We start from the raw sequence: 22,035 nt of genomic DNA, 5'->3' as shown, positions 1-22,035 counted from the left end.
GGTAACCAGTGATAGGACCAGAGGGAATTGCCTCAAGTTGTGCCAGGGGAGGTTCAGGTTGGAAATGAGGAGACATTTCTTCTCAGAAAGAGCGGTCAGGCGTTGGGACGGGTTGCCCGGGGAGGTGGTGGAGTCACCGTCCCTGGGGGTGTTCAAGGAAAGGCTGGACGTGGTGCTTGGGGACACGGTTAGCGGGTGATGGTGGTGGTAGGGGATGGTTGGACCAGATGGTCTTGGGGGTCTCTTCCAACCTTGATGATTCTATGACAGGAGGACCACATGGGACAGGGGACCAGCCCCTGGTGTGCTGCTGGGTGGCAGCCTGGACGTGACCCTGATACCCCCAAGGGAGCTCAGGAGCTCCTCTCTGGCCCTCATGTTCCTGCTGGAGCCGAAAATGGAGTTGGGACCCGAGGAGAACCACCAGGGAGGCAGCCGCCTGCATCCCTTCTGTGGTGCCGGCAGGCCCCAAAATCCCAGTGCCGGCCCCAAAATACGTGAGCCCTGGACGGGGGAGCCTGGAGCTGGTGTCCTTGGAGCCTGTGGTCATGGTGAGGAGTCCCTGGAGCTGGTGGCCATGGAGATGGCATCCCCGGTGCTGGTGTCCCCAGTGAGGTGTTCCTGGGGGTGGTGCCCATGGTGGCGACGCGACCCGGGTGCTGGTGGCCATGGTGGCCACACGTCCTGGAGCTGGTACGTGCGTGGTGCCCCAGCGGTGCTGGGCTCTTCGCATGTCCCCACCCCAGCCACAAGACCTGTGGGGGCCGGGGGCTGGAGCTGCTGCCTCCCCCGTCCTCTGGGCAGCCGCCCGCCAGCCTGCGGTGCTCCGGCCACCTCCGGTCCCCCGGGGTCCCCCGGGGTGTCCCCTGAGCAACGAACTGGTGGCCTTGGGGACACGGCCCCGAGGGTGCCTATTGGGGTGCTCCACGGCAGCCCCCACCGCTGCTTCATTACACCGCCGGCACCGCGCTGCCTCCCGGGCCCTGCAGCCCTGTCCGGGCAGGAGCAGGCGCTGTCCCCAGGTGTCACCAACTGGGGTGGCAAAGGGACCCCGGGACCCCGAGGTGGCGTGGGAGGGGGACCCCAGGCACCCATCACACGCCCACAGCCCAGCCAAAGTTTGCACGTACAGCTTTATTAGTAGTAATTTTTTTTTTCTGTCTTTCACAACAGAGCGATACAAAGAGCAGATTGTTGTTTTGTTTTGTTTTATTCTTCTTTTTTTTTTTTTTGAAACAGGCGCCAGTTTGGGGGGGGTTTCACTCATTTTTCAACAGACCGCAAACGCTCCCGGCGAGGCCACGGCCTCCCCCCGGCTTCTCCGTGAACCACAATGCAAGACAGGGGGGAGGAGGGATTTTTTTTTTTTTAATTTTCTCATCTTTTCTTTTTTTTTCCCACTTTTATTTTTTTTCCTTTTTTAATAAGGTAATAACTAGCTCTAGGGACGTGTGGCCTGGATTTCCATCGAGGAAAATAAAAAAAGCCCCAAAACAGGGCAGGGGGAGGGAGGGGGGTGTTAACAGTGTGTATAAGAGGCATATTTACACAGTATTAACATGCTGACAAAAAAGATTACAATATTGAGTATCGTACAACATCGAGTCGGAAACGAGGAACCAGAGGCAGGATGGACACAGGGTGGGGGAAAAAGGCTGCGGGAACTCAAATTAATAAACAGAAGGTAATAAACACCCTGGCAAAACAATGAGTTAAGGCTTAAAAAGTGTATAAAAAAATAACACAGTTAATATCCAAAACGGAACCAAAGAGTACATAATATAGATGAGTTTCTGTCGAGTCTCTCCGCAGGGAGCAGGGCCCCCCCGGCTCTATACAAGGGTCTATGTACACGCGCCCGGGGCCAGCACAAGGCAAAGCGATGCCCTCCCACCGCTTTCGGTGCCCTGCGGAGCGGGGGCTGCATCCAGCCCCGCCAGGGGCGGCGGAGGCGCAGGGCTCCCCCCCGCCGGCTTCGCCCCAAAGCCACGCAGCCCTGCGCCCAGTGTCCGCCGGCGGCCGGCGCTTCCCTCTTCTGCTCCCGGTGACGGAGTCCAGCGTGGGAGGAGAGAGCCCAGAAGGGAAAACGTTGTTAAAAATAAAACCAAAACCAACCGAAGCGTCCCAAGGAGGCAGCGGCTGCCGCAGTGCCCGTCCTGCTGCCGCGCCTGCTCAGCCACGTCCTGCCGGCTCCCCTCTCCAGCCACGGCTCCGACGGAGAGTCCAGGGGAGGAAGAGGCCGCGGCAGGGGGCCCGAGCCCCTGTTCACCATCTGGCACTCATCTTGGTCCGCGGTTCGTTTTGTGTCTTATTTCCTTTTCTGTTTTAGCAGCACCAACTTCTTGGCCAATAAATATATATATATATTTGTATCCAAAATGAGAGGAGACGGGGCAGGGACTAACCGAAGGAGAAGAGCCCCCCCGCCCCCCCCCCCAAAAAAAAAACGCAGAGATTCAAAGTGCTCTGAAACCGTCTTTGGATGTCACCAAACCTGCAGTCCCGGGGGCCGGACCGGGGGCATGGGGGCCCGGGCACGTTTCCAAAGCGTGGCCGCATCCGCCGGCTCCCCGCCAAGCTGCCAGGGCCGCTCGGCGGGCAGGGGGGAGCGGAGCGGGGGGTCCGGATGTGGCGCCACGGCCTCCGCGGGGCCCCCCGATGGCAGCGGAGCCGGGAGGGAGGGCGGCCAGCAGGCAGAGCCTGCTTAGATGAGCGAGATTCGCACGGGGATGCCGGGGGACTCCGTCCTTTGAGGCGAGTGCTGGCTCACGAGGTGCTCCACCACGGTATGTTTGGACATGTGCTTCATCAAATAGGTCTCCTGCGGGGCAGAGGGAGAGGGTGAGCGGCAAAGTCGGGGGTCCGTGCCCCACGCCCCCCGCCCGATGCTCCCCACGGCACCGCTCACCGAGGTATAGGCGCGACCGCACATGCTGCAGCAGTAAGCCTTGGCGTGCTTGATGGCGTGCGCCGAGAGGTGAATCTGCAGCGAGGCCGAGTCCGTGTATGCCCGGTAGCAGTTCGGGCACTTGTAGGGCTTGTCCTTGTTGTGCTGTCGCTGGTGAGACTGCAAAACAGCGGGCATGAGGAAGGGTTACGGGGCCAGGGGGCCAGGAGAGCCCCAGCAGCCACAAGCACCTAGTCCCAGCCCCGCAACAGTGCTCCCTGTTCTGAGCCCTCCCCGTGGTTCAGTCCCCGGGGCGGGGGGGTGTTCAGGGCTCTGTCCCCCCTCCCGCGATGTCCCCAGGGTGCTGACCTGGAGGTTGGAGAGTTGTGTGAACGCCTTTTCGCAGCCGGGGTGCGGGCACTTGTAGGGTCTGTCACCGGTGTGAATTCTGCGCCGGAGACAGGTGAAACAGGAGGGGGACGAGTCAGGCTGCCGCCCCCAGCAAGGTTGGGAAGCTCCCGCCACCCTCACCTCCTGCAAAGCCCCCGGCACCCACCGGGGGCAGACACTGCTCCCACGCTAGGTGGGAGAACCACAGCCGGGGACAGCGATGGCCACATGCCTCTGCTTCAAAGGAACTGCAAGGTCGGCGCCTCGCCAGGTGACAGGGGGCCCAAGGGGGCACAGGTGAAAGGGGAGACCCCAGGGCTGAGACCCAAAGACTTGAGGGACGGGCAGGGGGGTTGGAGGCTGCAGCTAGGGATGAGGAAGGTGGGGTGGCGATCAGGGAGGTGGAGGTGAGGAAGGTGGCGATCAGGGAGGTGGAGGTGAGGAAGGTGGCGATCAGGGAGGTGGAGATGAGGAAGGTAGCACGTGCCGAGCGCACACCCAACCCCACCAGGGAAAAATGGGCCGAAGGGACCCCCCAAACCCCATGCGGACCTCCCCAGCCCCTCAGGGACGCCGTGCCGTCACCTGGTGTGCTGCTGGAGGTGGGACAGCTGGCGGAAGGACTTCTCGCAGTAAGAGCAGTGGTAGGGCTTCACGCCCAGGTGGATGCGCAGGTGCTGGGCCAGGTAAGAGGCATTGGCGAAAGATTTGGAGCAGTGGGGGCACTTGTGGGGCTTGGCCTCTGTGTGTGACTTGGAGTGGATCTGCATCTCCGACTTGGTGAAGAACGTCAAGGGACAGACCTTACACCTGGAGGGGGAGAGCGCCGCAGGGGCCGGGCTGGGGCGGGACGCCGTGCCGGGCCCCTCTGCTGCACCCCACATCTGTGGCACGGCCGGGTGCCCCAGCTCCCAGCGGGTGGTGCCTACCTGTACGTCTTCCCCTCTTTGGCGGTCTCCCCCGAGGCCAGGATGGGGTAGGGAACCACGAGGACGGGTGGCCCCGAAGGGTTTTCCGCTTTGATCTTCTTGCGGCCCCGCTCCGTCTTGGGTGCCCCCAGCAAGCTGTGGCCCTGGATTGTCTTTATGGAGTCGAGGAGGGGCGGGCTGGTGATTCCTGAGATAAGGGTGGGCGAGGAGGCGATGAGGCGGCTCTGGCTGGTGGAGGTGGGGGTGGAAGGGGTGGTGGTGCCCGTGCCCGTGCTGGACTCAGAGGTGCTGACCGCGGGTGCGCGGGAGGCCAGCCCCAACCCTGGCAGGCAAAGAAGGCAGGCGTTAATGGCGTGCACCCTGCCCACCCCGCTCCCTTCTCTCACGACCCACTGCCGTGTCCGAGCATCCCTACAGACAGCGGGGTCCCAAAAGGGGGACCCCCCCCAATTCCTCGAGCCCCTCCTGTGCTGCTGGGGGCCACCGATGCCCGTGCGGGTACCTGTGACGGTGCTGGTGGCCGGCCGAGCGTGCAGGGCCACGTCGGGCTGGGGGACAGCTTGCGGGTGCAGGCCCGGGACCTGCTGCAGCTTGGGGAGGGACATGATGGACTGGCTGCTTTCGGCGGGCGAGGGGGGCACCAGGAGGGGCTGCTGGGAGGCCACGGAGGTGGGGGGCAGGTGTGGGGGCCGGATCTTTTCTGCCATCAGCTGCTCCTTGATTTTGTTGATCAGGACGAGGTTGTCCAGCTGCCAGGGGAACAAGGCAGAGAGAAGGTGAAGGGTGAAGGAGCCGGGGCCCCCAGGACCGAGCACAGGACCGGCTCTAATGGGCCTTCCCCAGGTATACCCCAACCTGCCCACCCCTTCCCACAACCCCACGTCCATCTGCCCTCCCTCCTCCCCAAAAACCCATCCCGAGGCACGGCGCTGTGGGGGTCTTACCTGGCTGGGCATGGTGGGAGGAGGCGGCCAGAAGTAGGGGTTGTTGAAGCGAGGCTCCGCCATCCTGTGGGGAGAGATGGGCGCGTTACGGGGCAGCAGCAGCCAGCATGGCTCCTTCCCACCTCCCTGCGGGGCTGTGCGGGCAGGGGACGGGTCTGGCCCTTCCTGACCCAACAGCGTTCACCCGCCGGCCTCCCCAGGGTGAAGGAGCCCCCAGGCTCTGCACCTCTCCCCAGCGTTGCAATTTGCCACGGGACTCAAGCCGCAACGGTGGCACGAGGCCGACGAACCCCAAATCCCCGGAGAAGCATCTCTGCGTGCACGCGCGCTCCGCGAGCGCTGAGCCACGCCACCGCGCTCTGAGAGGCTCTTTTAGGAGCACGTCTGATAACAACGTGATTTCCAGGCGACGGTTTCCTAGAAAAGCCTTCGAGGAGGAGACGAAGCAGGGAGAAGGGAGCGGAGCGGGAACCCCGGGCCACCAGCTCCGGGGCAGCTCGTTTGCCATGCAGAGCACAATGCCAGGGGATGAGCGGCCACACCAGAACGCTCCCAGGCAAAATCTGGCCGCGTTGGTGGCCACCGGGCACCTGCTGGGGCTCCCGCAGCTCTGCCCACAAACCCCTGGTGCCCACGCAGGGCCGGGGCAGCAGGGACACAGCTTGCCTTGGGGCGAAGCTTGGTGAGGGCCGGGGGAGCTGCGAGGCACTGCGGGTGGCAACGCCCCGGCTGTAAAAGGGGGCAGGGAACAGGCAGGGCCTGTTTGCACGGCTGCGACCTCACTGGCGTCCTCCCAGCTGCAAATTCCTGCAGGGTCAGGGCAGCCCTGGGCATCCGCCTGCCTCCGAGACCCCACAACAGCAGCAAGCATGCGGGCGCAGGGGATCGCAGGGCACAGTTTGGCAGAGAAGAGGGAATAAAAGGGTTGAGCACATTACAGGCTTGTAATGCCTCCTGGCGAGGCCCCAGATCCCTCAAGCCCTGGAGGTATTAGGGCTGCTCCCCTGGTACCTCAAGGAGGGGTCGCAAGTGCCGGAGGTGGATGGGATGCAGCTTTGGTGCGGGCACGGGACACGGAGCAAGGCGCACGCACGACAGCGGTGGCATCAGACCCAAAGCCCAGCCCAGGCTGAAAGAAAACCAAACCCAAGCCCAAGCGAAATGACCTACAACAGCCATAAGCAGCTCAGCGCTTGCTCCTGGAAAGCCCTGCTGCAGTGGGGCCGGGAGATTTATAGGGACGCTAAACACTGCGGAAAAATTAATTCTAAATCCATCTTTGGTTAATAGAAAACATCTGAATGGAGACGGCAAGAAAATGACAACAACGTAACGGCCTGACATAAACAGGCATGAAAGCAGCCCAGCAGACCTCGGCAGGGGCATGTTTAGGGGTAAGTGTTTAAGAGGCCCCATGGTGAAACGTAAAGGAGGGCTCCTTGGGGACAGCCGAGGGGACGCACAGCCTCTCGCAGGATCCGAGCACGCTGACTTCTCTCTCCCAGATATCAAACGTTGATAAATGAAGTCCGTGCTGTTGTCAAACACACCATGTACGGGTATTTTGTTTGCACCTCAAGCTTGGAGCAACCGAAAAAACCCCCGTCTGTGCACAACGGCCAGGGGAGCCTGGACCGATCGGCCGCACAGGAACGGAGCCATTACCGCGCGATCGGAGCCTCCTCAGTGCCTTCCCCAGCTCGCCAGGTGAGGAAGCTGCCGGGAGGTGACCTCCATTTGGAATATAAACCAGGCCACGGCCGGGATCCTGTGGCAGGGAGAAACCAGACCGACACGGACCCCAGCCCCGCAAGCATCCCCGGGGCCAGCAGCGGCCTCTGAGTGCTTCGCGAGAGGCTGCGAGCCCCCAGGGGAGGGCCAGGAGCTGTGAGCGCACCAAAACGATGTCTGCGCAGGGCACGAGAGGCAAGGTCCCCGCTGGGATGGTGGCATGTGGCTGTCACCCGGCCTCGCTCGCCTGCCGCCCGTCTGTCACATTAACGCACCTCAAAATCTACGGCCAGGGCCGTGGTGGCACCGCAGCCCCTGTCCCAGGGCAAAGCGTGTCCCCAAAACGTCTACAGGTGGCAGGAAGCGGGCGCGAGATGGACGCAGGCTCCCCCCAGAGCACCGCTGGGAAGGAGGGCAGGACCGGCTGGGGACACTGAGGCACAGATGGGGACCCAACATCCCTCTCGATGCGGAGCCGCAGCGCCCAGGTCCCGCGCCGCACCTCGCGGGAGCGCAGACCCACCCAGCAGTGGCAGCTTTAGCCTGGCAGCACCGAGGGCCGTTCCTCCACGACCCCCAGCCTCCTGGCGAAGCACCGTGCCGAAGCCAGCGAGCGCCCACCCGCTCCCACCCGCCCGCCTCGCTGGCGCATCCTGCCCCGGAGAGGTGCCGGCACGGGGCCGAGGCGCGAGATGCATCGGTCACGGGTCAGCCCAGGGCACAGCCACGTCCCCGCCGGCCGCAGGGCTGGGGAAATGCGTCCGCCCGTAGCAAAGGAAGTGCAGCAGTGGGAACGGGGAGAGGAACTGGCTGGCGGGGATGTGACGACAAGCTCCAGGAGGGCAGAAACCGCCTGCCAGCAAGCACAAGGGGCTGGGAGCCGCGGACGGGTCCAGGCCCACGGACCCTGCGGGGCTGTAATGCCATGGACCGGGCTCGGCAACCGCCTGGGCACCGCAGCATCCCGGCTGGGTTTGCGTGGAAATTTCCTTCCCTGCCTCAAACCGCTGCCTTTTGCCTTTCTTCCAGCTGCCCACACACCAGATTTTGGCTTTTTAAGGCAAACGTTTCAAGTGAAGGTGGACCTGCATCGGGAACCGACACGCCGCACCTCCAAAACCTGCCTCGGAAACATCGGCACGTGCCTCCCTCTCACATCCCTCATCTGCTTTCACAGGGATGCCCACAGCATCCCCAGGGCACCCCGTGCTGACATTGCCACGAGCCCACTCCCCATTCCGCTCACCCCATCGCACTTTTATTGAGGTGCCCCCAGCCCAGCTCCTGCTCCCCAGCCCTGCTTCCCTCCCAGTCAGGGCGTCCCCAGGGACCTGGAGCCGGGAGCTGCTCGTGAAGAGCCTTGAACAGGACGTCCCAGCTCACTCTGCGCTCGGGCAGGTCAGGGCACCCCGGACCAAAGCAGACCGGACGCTCGCAATATCCCTAAACGTGATTTTTGCGTGTTCTGTCCGTTTGCCAGGTCTACCCGTCTCATCTGCCCAGGCAGAGCCGTGCACAGGGCATGCAGAGGGACCGGGAGCCCTGCCCCGTGCCGTGTCTGCAGAAACACAAGGGCGAGGTGCTGCGGCTGTTCAAGAAGGTAACCCGCGGGTTACACACGTCGCTGCTCGGGACACGCAGGGGACTCTGGTGTCCCCAGGAAGGGGGGACGTTGGCAGCCCCTGCAGCACCGCCGCGCGGGAGGAGAGCAGCCAGCGCGAGGAGAGACCGGGCCAAAAGAGGACGTTGTGGCAGGGAAAAACCCTCGTGATGAAGGCAGGAAGGAAAGAGGGCAGCGGGTGGGCAGGGAGGCCCTGTGTTCCCCCGCCGCGGCCGAGCACCCCAGCACAGCCACAGGCCAGCTCCCCCGGCTCAAACCGCACCATCACAGCTCGGCCGGCGGCCACGCCGCGGCGTGGGAAGCTGAAATGCCCCTTCGATCCTTGCCGGGCTGGAGCGGGAAAACAGGAAGCCGGAGCTATGATTAGAAAAGGTTTTTTTTGGAGCCGCCCCAGGGAGCTGCTCCTCTGTCCTCGCAGCAGGTGCCCTGTGGCCTCCATCCTTCCCGCCCGCCCCTCGCCCATCCTGACGGCGTGCTCAGAGCTGGCTCCACCGGAGCTGGGGGCTCTCCGCACGGGCCACGCGAAGCCACGGCCGCACCGCGAGCGCTCAGAGCGCCCGCGTGGCCCCGGCCGGTCCCTGCACAGCCCCGTGTGGCTCTGGCCAAGCCGGGAGCTGCACGAACTGCTGCAGGCAGGCATCACCCTGCTGCAGGGACCCGACGTGGCTCCCGGCCTGGCGCGGGCGCTCAGCTGAACGCTTCGGTCGGACGGATCTGGCCTCCCAGGGGAGAAGGGGCTCTCGTGGCTCTGGGCACCTCTGCTTCAAGCACAGATGCGGCACGCGGTCCTGTTGGTCACCCCACGTCACCACCTCCCTGCCGGTACTGGGGTCATGCTGTCCGACCCGCGGGAAGCCGTAAGCATGAGGAGCTCAGAGGGGGCTGTGGAAACCTACCCAGCGCTGCCCCAAAAGCCTCGAGAGGAGCCAGGCTCTGTCCCTGGCTCCTTGTCCCTGGTTCCTTGTCCCTGGCTCCTTGTCTCATCGCCGAGCTGTAAATCTGGCGGGGAATCTGCCAGGAACCAGCCTCTCCGCTGAGCGCCCTGTGCTCTTCACGCTCTCGTTGTAGGGTTGCTTATGAACAACGAGCTTCTCCCTTTGTTTTGCAAGTCAAACTTGCATTTGCTCAAAAAATGAAAGACCCCAGCGCAACCTAAAACAGCCACGGGGCGGAAAGCACGAATATTCCCCGTGCCCCTCCCTCCCTCTCCACCTGAGAAGGGCTTATTAAATAATGAGGCTGCTGTAACAGTCAAAACCATGTTTGCAGCTCTACAAACCTGACCAGAATAAAGAGGAAAGAAACAGTTGTCATGCCAAAAAAAATCCCTATTCCTGTCCCAACTTAATTTTATAAATTGTGCAGCATTTCATCTGGAGCAGAGGGACCGCTCCCCCTCTCCCAGGGCTGCAGTGGCACGGGCTGAGCTCAGATAGCTGGGGGAGGGGGCTGGAGGGGATATAAAGCAGATGGAAAAAAATATATAAACTCCCTTTTTCTATATTCTCAGCTAACTATGAAAAATGGAAGCTGACACACAGCAGAAAAAAAAAAAAATCCATTAAAATGGAAATTATGAAGGGTGGGAAATACTGCAGCACGTCTCCCCCCGGCTCTGCAGGACACACCGGGCTGCCCACGGGGATGTTTGCAGCCCCAGGGTCGCGTTAGGGCTCTCTTGCCCCCTCGGGGTTTTTCTTGGCCAGGCAGGAGGAAAAACCCTGGGCAACAGCTCCCCTACATCACGGAGAGGGTCTGCGCAGCCCAAGCGCCGTGCCACACGGTGCCACGCAGGGAGGAGAGTGGGGCCACGCGCCCTCCCTCGGGCACCGGTGCCCCATCCCCAGGCACCGACGCGGCCCTCGTGACGCAGGAGGTTGTCCCCAGCGTCCCTGAGGGCAGGGCTGGGCGCAAGGCGGGTGGACAGGACAGTGTGCCACGGAAAGAGGTGCTGCGAAGGCGAAGAAGGCGTCGTGGCCGCCCGAGGGGGCTCCACCGGCGCCAGTCCTGGTCCAGGTGCGAGAGTGGCGCTGGCCGGCAGCACGGCCGGAGCTCTCGCACGGGGAAGGACGGCGGGGGGATGCCGGGGAGAAGGGAGTAGAAAGAGCAAGCAGCAGATGCGCGGAGCAGCAAGGCCTGGCGAAAGGGGCTGGGGACGCCTGGGGCCGCAGGCTGAGCCCCAACCCGCCCTTGTGGGCCCGGAGCCATGAGCCTGGTACCCGAGGGGAGCGCCTGACCCGGAGCATCGCCGCTACAGACCTGCTGCCGCCCGGATGAAGCCAGCACAGCTCGGGCTGCCCTAAAATCACCTCTGCACCCACCGGGAAGGAAGAGAGCCCGAAAAGCCGGCAAGCCGGGGAAGAGGCCCGGGTGGAAGGGGACGAGGGGAAGGGAGAGGCGCCATGGCAGAGCGAGGCCCGGGGCCACGTGGAGGGGAAGGGGTGCGCAGGCGGCTGCAGCGAGTGGCCGGCGGTGACCCGGCAGAGACAAGACATGGTGCACGCTGTGTTTGGTACTCACAGGCTGGCCTCAGAAGCCAGATGGCCGCAGCTGCCTGGGGAGACGTGTCGATGAGGCTCCAGATTGATGGAGGTAGATGATGGCACGGGTGGGTACGAGCGCCAGGCCCCGGAGCTCACTATAGCCTTCCAACTTCCTACCAAACTGCCGCTAAGTCAAGCTACAGTTCTCTAGGGAACGCCTCTACTTTGGCAGCCCTCTCTGTCTCGCCTTCGCTGAAATAAAAAGAAACAAGAGATTCTTTTCACGGACGCGGCACGGCACCACCGCGAGAAGGGTTAGCTCCCGGGTACCGGCGCCGCTTCACCCCTGCGGCCGGCTGCGGGACAGCCAGCGAGCAGCCACGAACCGACCTGGCACCAGGTACGGGCGGCAAACGGGGCAAGGGGAGGCAGGGGAGGGATCGGGGGTGACCCGAGCGGCAGCTGGCATGCCTGAGTATCGCGGGGTGCCATCGACCAAGCTAAAAGCCAGCCCCTCCACCAGCGCAGCCTCGCTCTCCCAAGCAGGGTCCCCGGGGCAGCGAGCATCGGTTCAGGCAGCAAGCTGGGAGCGGAGCAGCGAGCGCAGGGCGGCTACAGGCAGCTGGGTGCCCGACACAGGGCGGCACGAGCCCCCGCAGCCCGAGGTGGCATGGCAGGCAAGAGAGAAGGGCTCCAAGGCGCCGGTCGCAATCACACCGTTGGGAGGGGACGCGGGGATGTGGCGGGGGACGTGGGACCTGCGGCCTTGGCCTCTCCTCTCCATCCCTTTGCTGGCTCTGTCCAGCCTCGTGCCATCCCACCCCCCAACAGCGTTCTGCGCCAGTGTCTGGGTGGGAGCAGAACCCAGCTCTGCCCCACATTCTGCCTCATTTTCCCCCAAAAGCACGAGGCCGCTGCCTTTCTCCCCTTGTAAGCCCATCTCTGCCAGGGTAAGGGGCCAGCGAGGGGCAGCGCAGGCTCCCCGTCCTTCCACCCATGCAGCTGGCACCGGGCAGAAGCCGGCCTGCGTTTCCACAGGATGCGTGCAAGCAGCATTCGCCCGGAGCAGGAGTTTTTCGAGAGAAACCAAGGGCCCCTCTGCAAAAACCCCAGCCCAGAGCCGCCGGGCGGGAAGCAGCATCAAAGCCGGCCGCCTGCCGCAGGGGCCGCCGCACCGTGCCAGCGCGCCGTGCCTGGGCGGGCTCCCCGTGCCGGGGAACGCTCCGTTCCACTTCCAGCCTGGGGGACCATCCCGCGTGGGCCCTGCACCCCCAGCCCCCAGCCCGGATTTTCCTCGGCAGGAAGAATTTTCCCCAAGGCGGAGGCAGCAGAAGGAACGCGAGCCAGGGAAGCAGGAACAACACAAGAAACCTGGGGCAGGCGGCTCAGAAATCCCCATCCAGCGCTCGCTCGGAGAGGAGCGGCTCAGGGGATCGTGTGCCAGAAGAATTCACCCAAGATGGAACCAATTAAACCCCACGTTTCCGCCCCCCGAAGGGCTGTAACTGGTGTTTCTCATTCAGATTTCCTTCCCCGAGCAAAACCAACAAAAGCCCAAGAGCGGCTGAGCAGAAAACCCCATGCCGGCCCGGCGGGGCCGGGGGCGCCGGGAAGGGGCCCCACGGGAAGGGGTGCGCGGACGCAAGGGTGGGTCAGAGGAGCCGAGCACGCGCCGTCGCTTCCGCAGGGGAGTCGGGTGTGCAGCAGGGAGAGCGCCCCGGCACCAAGGGCCGGCCCTCGGAGCGGGGTCTGAGCCCCATTTTCTGCCCACCGCACCCAGGGCCAAGCGGGGAGCCCCAAATCCCAGAGGAGCCCGCGTCCAGCGAGGAGAGAGCGGCCGTCCAAAGGCCAAAGGGAGTCACCGGGGGCCCGAGGGCCGCTCTGCCACCCGGGGCGACTTCCCCAGAGTTGGGGGCTTCCGCAGCCCCCTGTGTGCAGAGGGAAGAAGGAATCGGTGCGAAGCAGATGGGGAGAGCTGCCAAGGCAACCCGCTTCACTTTGAAAGCCGCGGCGTTGGAGACCACCGTGGGGAACCAGCGGGATCGGACGGCCAGGTCTCAGCCCATCGAACCAGACGGGCAGCAAGAGGGCGCAGGGCAGCGCTCCCAGAAGGTGAGGGGAGAGCTGCCAGCCCAAGGACAAGCCAAGGAAGCCAGCAGAGAAGACCCCAAAGCCTGGGGTTAAAACCCCAGCACCAGCGGCGTTCACCTCCGGGGGCAGAGGGGACACGAGGACGAGCAGGACCCGCTCAGCCCAGCGAGGCAGCGTTCCACGGGGCCAAGCCACACCACTGGGAGCCACCGAAGGGGACGTGGGGCTGCAAGGGGGCAATGGGGACGGCAGGCAGGGGTGGTCTGCGCGGGACCCCGGTGCCCGTGGGGCGATGCTCACACCACAGTGCCAAGCGGAGCCGGTCCCACAGCCGGTGCCACCACCGAACCCGTGTCCCCGAACAGCCCCTGGAGCTGGCGGGGGCTGCCTGTTCCACCAGCCCCTGTTCCCACAGGTACGGCCACCCCCAAAAGGGACCGCGTGCCATCCCAGCGCCCCGCAAGCCAAAACAGGCACCCGCAGCCCACCATGCTCTGACAGGGCCTGACCAGCCGGACCCCGCAATGCAGTAAGGGGGTTTGGGGGTGCCAAGAGCCCCGCGAGCAGCCAGGTGACACCCGGCACGTGTGCAGGGCTGCTGTGACAGCTGGGGACACTGAGGCACGGGCGGCCGAGCAGAGGCTTGCCCCAAGGCCAGGCGAGGAGGCAGCAAAGCGTTTCCCTCCTCCCAGCCCCACAACACAACCCCTGCGTACACATGCACTTGTCATAACACCTCCACCACCAGCCGACGATCCACATTTTTTCAAGGGGGAGGGGGTAGAAAAAAGAGGCTTTTTAAGGGAGAAAAGATCATTTTGCGCATATTAAGTACAGATATTTCAAATCCAGCTTGCGCCCTGGGAATGGAAATTCAAAGCGTTCGGACTTACGCCGTGAGCGGGGTCCCCGTCGTGGTGGCTGGGTCCAGCGAGCAGCCGTCCCCTCCCTGCGCCCAGGCGGCCCCGGGCTCACCCCGCGGGGCCCCGCTCCCCAGGCTCCTCGGGGAGGGCCAGGAGGTGACCCCGCTCCCAGACCCGCACGGACAGATCGTTTTCCAGTTCCCCTCGAGAAAGCCGGCATGCCCACCTCTGAGAGTACTGGCGTTGCTTCCCCTTATCCGCGTCCATCTCCAGATCTAGCTGGGAACTGGTGCTGCACGCGGGGCGTTTTTCTACGGGGGACAAGGAGGACAACTTCACACACCCCAAAAACACAGACAGCCCCCGACACGCGAGCTCCGGGAGAGGCAGAGCGGAGGAACAAAAGCGAAGCGGCTCCCACCTACCCAACCCGTGGGAACGTGGGGTTTTTCCTGAAAGTAGACAAAAAGAAAAGCAACGTTTTTATCCCGGGGAGCGTGGGGCACGGGGAGTTGTCCTGCCCCGGCGTCACCACATTTCACCCCGAAGCTGCCTGCGAATCCGAGGCACGGGGAGCTGGCTGGAAGCGCGGGGCCTAAATCCATCCCCTCGCCCCGGACCCTCCGCCTCTCTGCAAACTGCACGCCGGGAGGGGCTGAAAACTTTTACCTCTCCTCTAAAATATCACTTTAATTTCAAAGGCCTCGGGGCTGGCTCGGCCACCGGCGGCTGGAAGGAGCGGGCGAAAGCCCCACTCGCCCTCCCCACGCGTGCCGGATTAAAAAGCACGCTTGTTGTCCAAATAATCGCGACGCGGGGCCGAAAGGAGCATCCTCCGAGCTGCCCCACGGCAGCGTCCTCGCCGCCGGCTCGGAGAAAGAAAAAGGCAGATTAATCATTCCTGGGCGAAAACGCATCCTCCTGCTCCCAGCTTAGCCGCGGCCACTCCGGCTCCCAGCTCCGGCCCAGCGTGGCCGGGAGATTACGGATGTATAAATAGTATATGCATCCACACGCTAACACAAGGCTAAATATATATGTCCAGACAGACACACAGACCTCTCTAGGCACCACCACGCAAATTTGGGTCCCTTTCTAAGGCTGCAGCTTCCACATTCCTGCCAAAGCGCGATGCAAAATATTCCCCCATTAAAACCTTCCAGCCAGCCAGACCACTTTCGAGACAAAAACCGGTTAACAGGGAAAGAAGGGGAAAGGGAGGAAAGAGAGGGGGGGAAATAAATAAATAAATAAATGAGCAGCCTCCCCCCCCCTTCTTCCGCCACCCCGTGCAGAAAAAAAAAAAAAAGGCAAAAAAAAAAAAAAAGGCAACCAGAAAAAAAAAATAAGCCGAGCCCCCATGCAACATCCACAGCTCCTCTCCGACCACCACCGGCACAAAAATAGGTACGTTCGGCTGCAATTAACTTTTCCATTAGACCATCCAGAGGGAGAAAAAGAGAAAATCCAGCAAAGCGGGCATTTTCCTGGCTGCCCCCCCCTTCCTCCTCCTCCTCCTCCTCCTCCTCCCCCGCCGCCCGGGAGGGGGGGGGGGCACGCAGGGGGGCGCCCCCCTCGGAAAAAAAAAAAAAAAAAAAAAAAAGGCGAGAAAAAGCGTCGAAAAAGGCGAAGTTTGGCGTTAAGTGAAGTTGAAATCCTCGACCTGCCCTGGCGGAGCCGGAGCGGCGGCGGCGGGCGGGGGGCCGCGGCGGGGCGGGCTGCGGGCGAGCCCCGGCCCCGGCGCAGACAAAAAGGCCGGGCGGAGGGAGGGGAGCGGCCCCGCTCGGTGCCCCCTCCGCCGCCCCGCCGCCTCTCCCACATTCTCAGACAGTTTTATTAAAATTCGCAGACAAAAGAAAAACAAAAATGGCAGCCCCGGCTTATTTTTAACACAGGACGGGGACGCCATATTCTGCAGATCTGCGAAAAAAAAAAAAATTAAAAAAAAAATGATAAAAGGAGGAAAAGCGGCGGCGCGGCCCCACACCGCGGTGCCCCCCCCCGGCCCCCCCCCGGCCGGTGTTTACCGGAGGCTCGCACCCGGGGGGCGGGCTGGGGTGTTTTTTTTTTTTTGGCTTTTTTTTTTTTTTTTTCGAAGCACCCGGGTTGAATGCGGGAGAGGAGAAGGAGGAGGGGGGAAAGAGGGAAAAAAAAAAAAAAAAGACACTTCCTATACCAACAGCCATGCTCCCGCCAGCCGCGGTCCCGCCGGCGCTCCGCCGCACGGAGGAAAATGGGCGCCCCCGCGCCGTCCTCCCGCCCCCGCGTCCTCCTCCGCCCGCCCAGGCTCCGGGCCGCGGGGCCGGCACCGGGCCCCCCTGCCCGGCCGGGACCGCCCCCCCGTCGCGGCCCCGGCTCCGGCCCTGGCCCCGGCCCCGGCGCCATGGCGGACCCGCCGGGGGAGGCGCGGGATGGGCCCGGCGGGCGGCGGGGCCTCGCCAGCGGTGGAGCGGCTCGGGGCGGCCGTGGGCTGCACGGCTTTCCTCAGTCCCCGGTCCCTTCCTCGTCCCCCGGTTCTCCTCGGCCCCCGGTTCTCTTCAGTGCCCCCCGATTCCTCTCAGTGCCCCCCGTTTCCCCTCAGCACCCCTGGTTTGCAGCCCCCAGGTTCCTCAGACCCCTCAGCAGCCCCAGTTCCCCTCAGCACCCCCAATTCTCAGCCCCCAGCTCCCGTCATCGCCCCCCAGTTCTCAGTGTCCCCCACTCCCCTCAGCACCCCTGGTTTGCAGCCCCCAGGCCTCCTCAGGCCCCTCAGCACCCCCAATTGTCCCCAGTCAGCCCCCAGTTCTCTTCAGTGCCCCCCGATTCCCCTCAGCACCCCTGGTTTGCAGCCCCCATTCTTTTGAAACAGCACCCCCAGTTCCCTTCAGCACCCCCAAATCTCCTCAGACCCCGGTTCCCCTCTTCAGCCCCCTGTTCTCAGCCTCCAGTCCCCCTCATCACCCCCCACCTCTCTTCAGCTCCTGGTTTTCTTCAGTGCCCCCCAATTCCCCTCAGCACCCCTGGTTTGCAGCCCCCAGGTCTCCTCAGACCCCTCAGCAGCCCCAGTTCCCCTCAGCACCCCCAATTCTCAGCCCCTGGTCCCTCCTCGCCCCCCAGTTCTCCTCAGCCCCCAGTTCTCTTCAGTGTCCCCCAATTCCCCTCAACGCCCCTGGATTGTAGCAGTCAGGTGCCCTCAGCACCCCTAGCTCCCCTCATCGCGCCCCAGTTCTCAGTGTCCCCCATTCCCTGCAGCACCCCTGCTTCACAGCCCCCACGTCTCCTCAGCGCGCCCCAATTCTCCTCCTCCCCCAGTTCCCTTCATCACTCCCCCAGTTGCCCTCAGCCCTCCCAGTTGTCCTCAGTGCCCCTGGCTTGCAGCCCCCCAGCTCTCCTCAGCCCCCTCATCGCCCCCTGTTCTCCTCAGCCCACCCAGGTCTCCTCAGCACCCCCAGTTCTCTTCGGCTGCCCCGGTTCTCTCGGGGCCCCCCTCCCCAGCTCTCCTCAGCCCCCACGTGCCCCCCAGGTCTCATCACCTTGGTTCTCCTCAGCCCCCAGTCTCTTCAGTCCCCCTTTGTCTCTGCAGCCCTATGGCCCCCTTTTGAGGTTCCCCCCTCCTCAGCCCCCCAACCCATCACTGGATCTCCTCAACCCCCTCCCCACAGCCCCCTTTGTGGGTCCCCTCAGGGACTCTGCCCCCATGTTTGACCCCCTGGTCCTCCCTGTGTCTCCCCAGTCCTGCAGGGGTCCCCAGCCCTTCTCAGGGTCTCGCTACCCCCACTGCCCTCCCCCCCCCCCCAGCCCTTCACTGGGTGTCTGCACCCCACAAGTTCCTCTATCCACCCCAGCCCCTCCTGGCATCCCCTGGCCCCTCTCTGGTCCCCCAGCCCTGTGTCTCCTGAGCCATTTCCCCTTTTTCTCCTTCAGCCCAGGGTCTCTTCTAGGTACACTCTTTTTCCTTTCTTTCTTTATTTTTTATTTTTTTATTTTTTTTACATTTATTTCTCCTTGGGGAAGCTCTGGGGAGAAAACAGGAGGAGGGGGATGCGCAGAGAGCAAGACTGTGGCCCTGTCTCTGTCCCTCCTGAGGTTCCCCCCCCAAAATCTACCTCCCAGCTTGAGCTCAGGTTTTGCTTTGCTTTTTTTCCCCTCATGTCCAGAGGTTTGGGGACCCTCCGGGAGCGCGGTGAGCCCCAGGCAGCCCGGTGTTGGTGAACTTCGGGGTGCACACAGCAGGAAGGGGGTACCCAGAGCAGGTGGACAAACATCCTGCAGCATGTCCATGTGGAGCTGAAGGTGCTTTGGGGACAGAGGATGTGGAATTTCCACCTCTGTTTTGGTGTAGAAGACGTCTGAATCCCCTACATTTGCAGGTAGCACCGTGCCCAGGTAATAGTGGTGGTTTTAATCCATGTGCAGGTGTGTGTGTGAAGGTATTGTCAGGCTGCAAGGTGCTGCTGGTCTTCCCTCAAGAAGTCTGTTCCAGTTGACTGTTTTTGCTGATGTGCAGAAGTAACCTCTTCATTCACTCCTTGTCACTTCCCGGGCCTTGCTGCCCGTTTTTCTTCTTTCCAGAGGACACCTAAAGACTCCGGCTCTGGTATGGAAGGGATGAAGTCCTTGCCTTTCGAAAGTGAGCAGGATGTTCCTGGGGGCTCTGGGGGCCGTGCTGCATTGGCTCCATGCTGCTGGTGGATGTGGCATGCGCTGGGCTTGGGCACATTGCTGGTGGGTGCGTGACACGCGGGCACTTCGCTCACTGGTGGTGGGCGTGTGGTGGGGTCCCACGCACCAAACCCCTCCCCATGGGGCTCCATTTACCACGCCCTCTCCAGCTCACATTGGGAAACTGGTGGCGCTGGGAGTCGTTAATTCTGCGTGCTAACAACCTCATAAATCCATGTAACAGAGGCTGGGCTGGTTCCGTCCCAGGCAGACGTAGTTACCAGCCCACCAGCCCCACTGGGAGCGGAGGTGAACCCAACTCATCCCATCTGCCTCCAAGCTGACGTCCCAAAAACGTGAGCTGCTTTCTACATCAGCATCATTCTACCAACTCTTTAACCCCAGTTTTCAAGCCAGGTATCAAGCACCTTTCTGCTTCTTAATAATAATGTTTTCCTTCAGTTTTAGAGAAATAATTGCGATGAAAACATCTCATCCCGTTTTAGAGAGATGTTGATGGGCACAAAGCATCACCAGGAGCTGGGGAGGCGGCTCCTGACCACACGCATTCAGGAGCCCTTCATCATTTGGGGGTTAGACTCGATGATCTCTCAAGGTCCCTTCCAACCCCTACAGTTCTGTGATTCTGTGATTTCCAGCCCTGGCTGCCTCTCCCCATGCGCTCACTGAATTGCACAGGACCCAGTTCTCTGTCATGCAGCAGCGCACAGAGCTCGGTTCCAGCAAACCAAGAACAACTGGGGGCAGTCCGGGTTTTCCATAAGTTTCCAGTGATGGTGCAATTAAAAAATAAAAAATAAAAACCCAGCCCTGGGCTTTTTTCATGCTTTCCAAAGTTTCCTAAAAGGATCCATTGCAGAAAATGAAAAAAGCCCAGATGGAGAGGTGAGAGATGCCACGAGCGGATGAAATCCCCCCCGTGAAGCCGGCAGTGTCTTCCAGCGCACCCGGGAGTGCTTTGCTCCCTTCCTCTTTGCAGCAACCTCTCACATATTTGAAGGCTGTTATTATGTCTCCCCTCAGCCTGCTCTTCTCTAGACTAAACAAATCCAATCCTTCAGCCCTTCCGCACAGGCCAAGTTTTCTCAGCTCCTGGTTGCAATCGCTGCCTTCCCCCAGCCTCTCTCCAGTGGGTCGCACTCGCAGGGCTTCAGGGTCCCTCACGAGCAGAGGGGGTGGAAAAGAAAACCCAGACAGATAAAGTGGGAGGCGAGCACCACATTTCTCTGCTTGCTTGGCTTCAGGAGGTGGGAAAGGCAGCCCCACAGGTGCCAGCCGGGTGTCACATCCCCCAGCACCAGAGGCTGTTGGTGCTGGGGGGCTGTGGGGAGCAGGAAACAGGGGCAGGAGCAGGCAGAGAGTGTGGCTGGCAGCTGCCAGGAGGACCCGTAATGAGCAAACCACATGGCTTCCCCCATACACGGCTCAGATTTAGGGGTGGGGAGCAGGGAAGGGGCCAGCGGGGCTGCCCTTTCCCCAGCCCCCCAAGGGAGAGGGAGAGGACGTGCCATGCCACAGCACCGCTTTGCTGCATTCCTTGGTTTCCAGACTGGGCATCTCCCATGGGCAAAGCCTCCCGCAGCATCCAGCATCGCCTGGGACAGTTCCTGAGCGACAACACCACGCCAGGAAGGTGTAGGGTGCACCACCCCCCTGATTTCATCCCGCAGCATTCCCAACCCATTTTTGCACATCTGGGGCTCAGTCCTCAGCATGTCCTTTACCTGGCTGCCGCAGCTCTGAAGCACGGCTCTCTCCCAGTAGGCACAGACGAGTCCTTCTCCCCCTTTGTATCTCAAGCTGGGCTGGAGGAGTTGGAGGGCCTGTGTTTTATTGCAGAAGAAAGCAAAGCAGCGAGTTCCCACGCTGCCTTTCATCTTCTTCCCCCTGCTCCCGCTGTTCCCACAGCTCTGCCAGAGCAGCTGGAGTAGGAGGCGAACGCGATCAGGCTTCACGCCCCTCCCGTTCGGAGCGGTCCTGCGAGGGGTCCCTCAGGGACCGGACGGGCCCAGGGTGAGTGGAGCAGGACTTGGGACCGCCAGGGGTGCGGTCCCACCGAGGGTGGGCACTGCTCCCGATGCCGGTGGGTGCCCACACTCATCCTGGCAAGGTGACGGCACGTGGCAAGGCACGCTGTCACCCTGCTGTGCCTTCCTCCTCTGCTCTCACGTGTGTCCTGCACCCACATCCCCACCACTGTTTCTGGCTCGCTGACCTGCGATCGCTCCGTGTGTCCCCCGTTAAGTGCTCACCCAACGTTTTCCCGTTTGGAACATCCCCAGATCTGTTAATTACCAGCTCCTGGTGACTCAACAGAGATCCTGAGCCAGCTCCTTGAAAACTCACCCTTTATCTGATGCTCAGCTGTTTATACCTAGCAGTTGCTATTTAACATCCTCCCGCGGTGGTGTCAGGGTGGAAGGTTCATTCACACCTGGGCCAGGAGATGGGCACATCTTGGACTCTCCCTGCCACCCCCGAGGCCGATGGCATCCCCTCGTCCCCTGCCACCCCCATGTTGCCAAGTTCTCCTCTGGCTCCTTGCTAGGTACATTTTCAACACTTTTTTCACTTCTGTCCTCAAGGCTGGGGGGTTTTGGCTGCTGGAAGTATTTTGCCGTCATTGTGAAACTGGTGTTTTCGAACCTCTGCATCGCCCAAGGAGAATCCCAGCTGTTGGAGGCCAGCCCCAGACCTGCAGGCAGGGGACACAGCAGGACAGGGCACAGGGGATCCCCAGCCATCGAGGCAGGCCAGCTGGCATGTCCCTGGTGCAGACGCTGTGATATCGAGCGCACTGGGGCTCTTCCAGCTGTGCACGGTGTGGGTTCAGTCGTTCCCCCCTCACTGGGTGTGGGCAGGGGCCCCTTTCCTTGGCAGCGGAGCTCCGGTCCTGGGGCTGGCGTGACACCACCCGGCCTCTGGCGGCACCAGGAGCCAATGGCAGGGGACCCGTGCCCATCTCCCACGCTGCCGTCCCCATCCTGAGCTGCAAAATGGCATTGCAGAGAGGAAATGAAGCTGGCTGCAAAGCTCGCATTCAAAACCAGACATTCAAAGGCTCTTCTGCCCCCGGGGCAAATCCAACCGCAATTAAAAGGGAAGGAAGGCAGGGGAGTGCTTGGCGTGGCATGGAGATGCCTCCTTTGCCATAAATCACCTCTGCGGGCGGTTGGGCAGGCGGCATCCCTGCTACACCTGCTCTCCCCGTGCCCACAGAGCTGCGCCCGCCGGCGCTGGGAACGGCAGCTCCCTTCCTGCTTCCCCACATCCCCGCCAAAAGGCAGGAGATCGGGTCAGGGATGCGCTCCTTGTCTCCTGCAGGAAGAAGCTCGGGGGAGAAAGCACAGGAGGGGCAGAGATGCTGGAGAGATCCCAGTCCCTGTCCCCAGGGCACGGTCCACATCTGTGCGGCACCAAGCTGCGGCTTTATT

At 62.3% G+C, this 22,035-nt stretch overlaps 1 protein-coding gene and 1 long non-coding RNA gene across 11 annotated transcripts; one reads left to right on the top strand and one right to left on the bottom strand.

Moving 5' to 3' along the window:
* Positions 1–1,232: 1,232 nt before the first annotated feature.
* On the bottom strand, positions 1,233–16,198 carry ZNF362 (zinc finger protein 362). Of its 5 annotated transcripts, none has more exons than XM_035567818.2 (9): positions 16,116–16,198; positions 14,166–14,250; positions 5,151–5,214; positions 4,709–4,955; positions 4,207–4,528; positions 3,863–4,087; positions 3,257–3,335; positions 2,909–3,067; positions 1,233–2,821 (listed from the first exon to the last, which is right to left on the bottom strand). In XM_035567818.2, the coding sequence occupies exons 1-9, from the start codon at positions 16,123–16,125 to the stop codon at positions 2,705–2,707; spliced, it is 1,308 nt and encodes a 435-aa protein (XP_035423711.1). In that variant the 5' UTR covers positions 16,126–16,198; the 3' UTR covers positions 1,233–2,704. The 5 variants fall into 5 exon arrangements, with proteins under 5 accessions (XP_035423711.1, XP_035423712.1, XP_050570876.1 ...); XM_035567819.2 differs by lacking the exon at positions 16,116–16,198 and adding an exon at positions 14,999–15,156 and having other exon boundaries at positions 14,166–14,391; XM_050714919.1 differs by lacking the exon at positions 16,116–16,198 and adding an exon at positions 15,603–15,694 and having other exon boundaries at positions 1,279–2,821.
* LOC118258812 (uncharacterized) lies at positions 15,260–19,385 on the top strand. 6 transcript variants are annotated; one of them, XR_004781894.2, is made up of 4 exons: positions 15,260–15,346; positions 18,076–18,211; positions 18,335–18,936; positions 19,043–19,376. It is a non-coding gene; the product is annotated as an uncharacterized LOC118258812 (long non-coding RNA). The 6 variants fall into 6 exon arrangements; XR_004781895.2 differs by having other exon boundaries at positions 18,076–18,288; positions 18,491–18,936; XR_004781892.2 differs by having other exon boundaries at positions 18,076–18,304; positions 18,491–18,936.
* The last annotated feature ends 2,650 nt before the right edge of the window (positions 19,386–22,035 follow it).

The sequence above is a fragment of the Cygnus atratus genome, chromosome 21, assembly GCF_013377495.2.
Source record: "Cygnus atratus isolate AKBS03 ecotype Queensland, Australia chromosome 21, CAtr_DNAZoo_HiC_assembly, whole genome shotgun sequence".
Lineage (NCBI taxonomy): Eukaryota > Metazoa > Chordata > Aves > Anseriformes > Anatidae > Cygnus > Cygnus atratus.
This window is presented reverse-complemented; position numbering and strand designations above follow the sequence as displayed.

Excerpts from the sequence above, each read along its gene's own strand:
- ZNF362 (XM_035567818.2), bottom strand. Across the intron at positions 5,215-14,165 it reads CAACGCCAGTACTCTCAGAG|GATGGCGGAGCCTCGCTTCA; the intron begins GTGGGCATGCCG and ends CTCTCCCCACAG. Across the intron at positions 4,529-4,708 it reads GGCCACCAGCACCGTCACAG|GGTTGGGGCTGGCCTCCCGC; the intron begins GTACCCGCACGG and ends TTTGCCTGCCAG.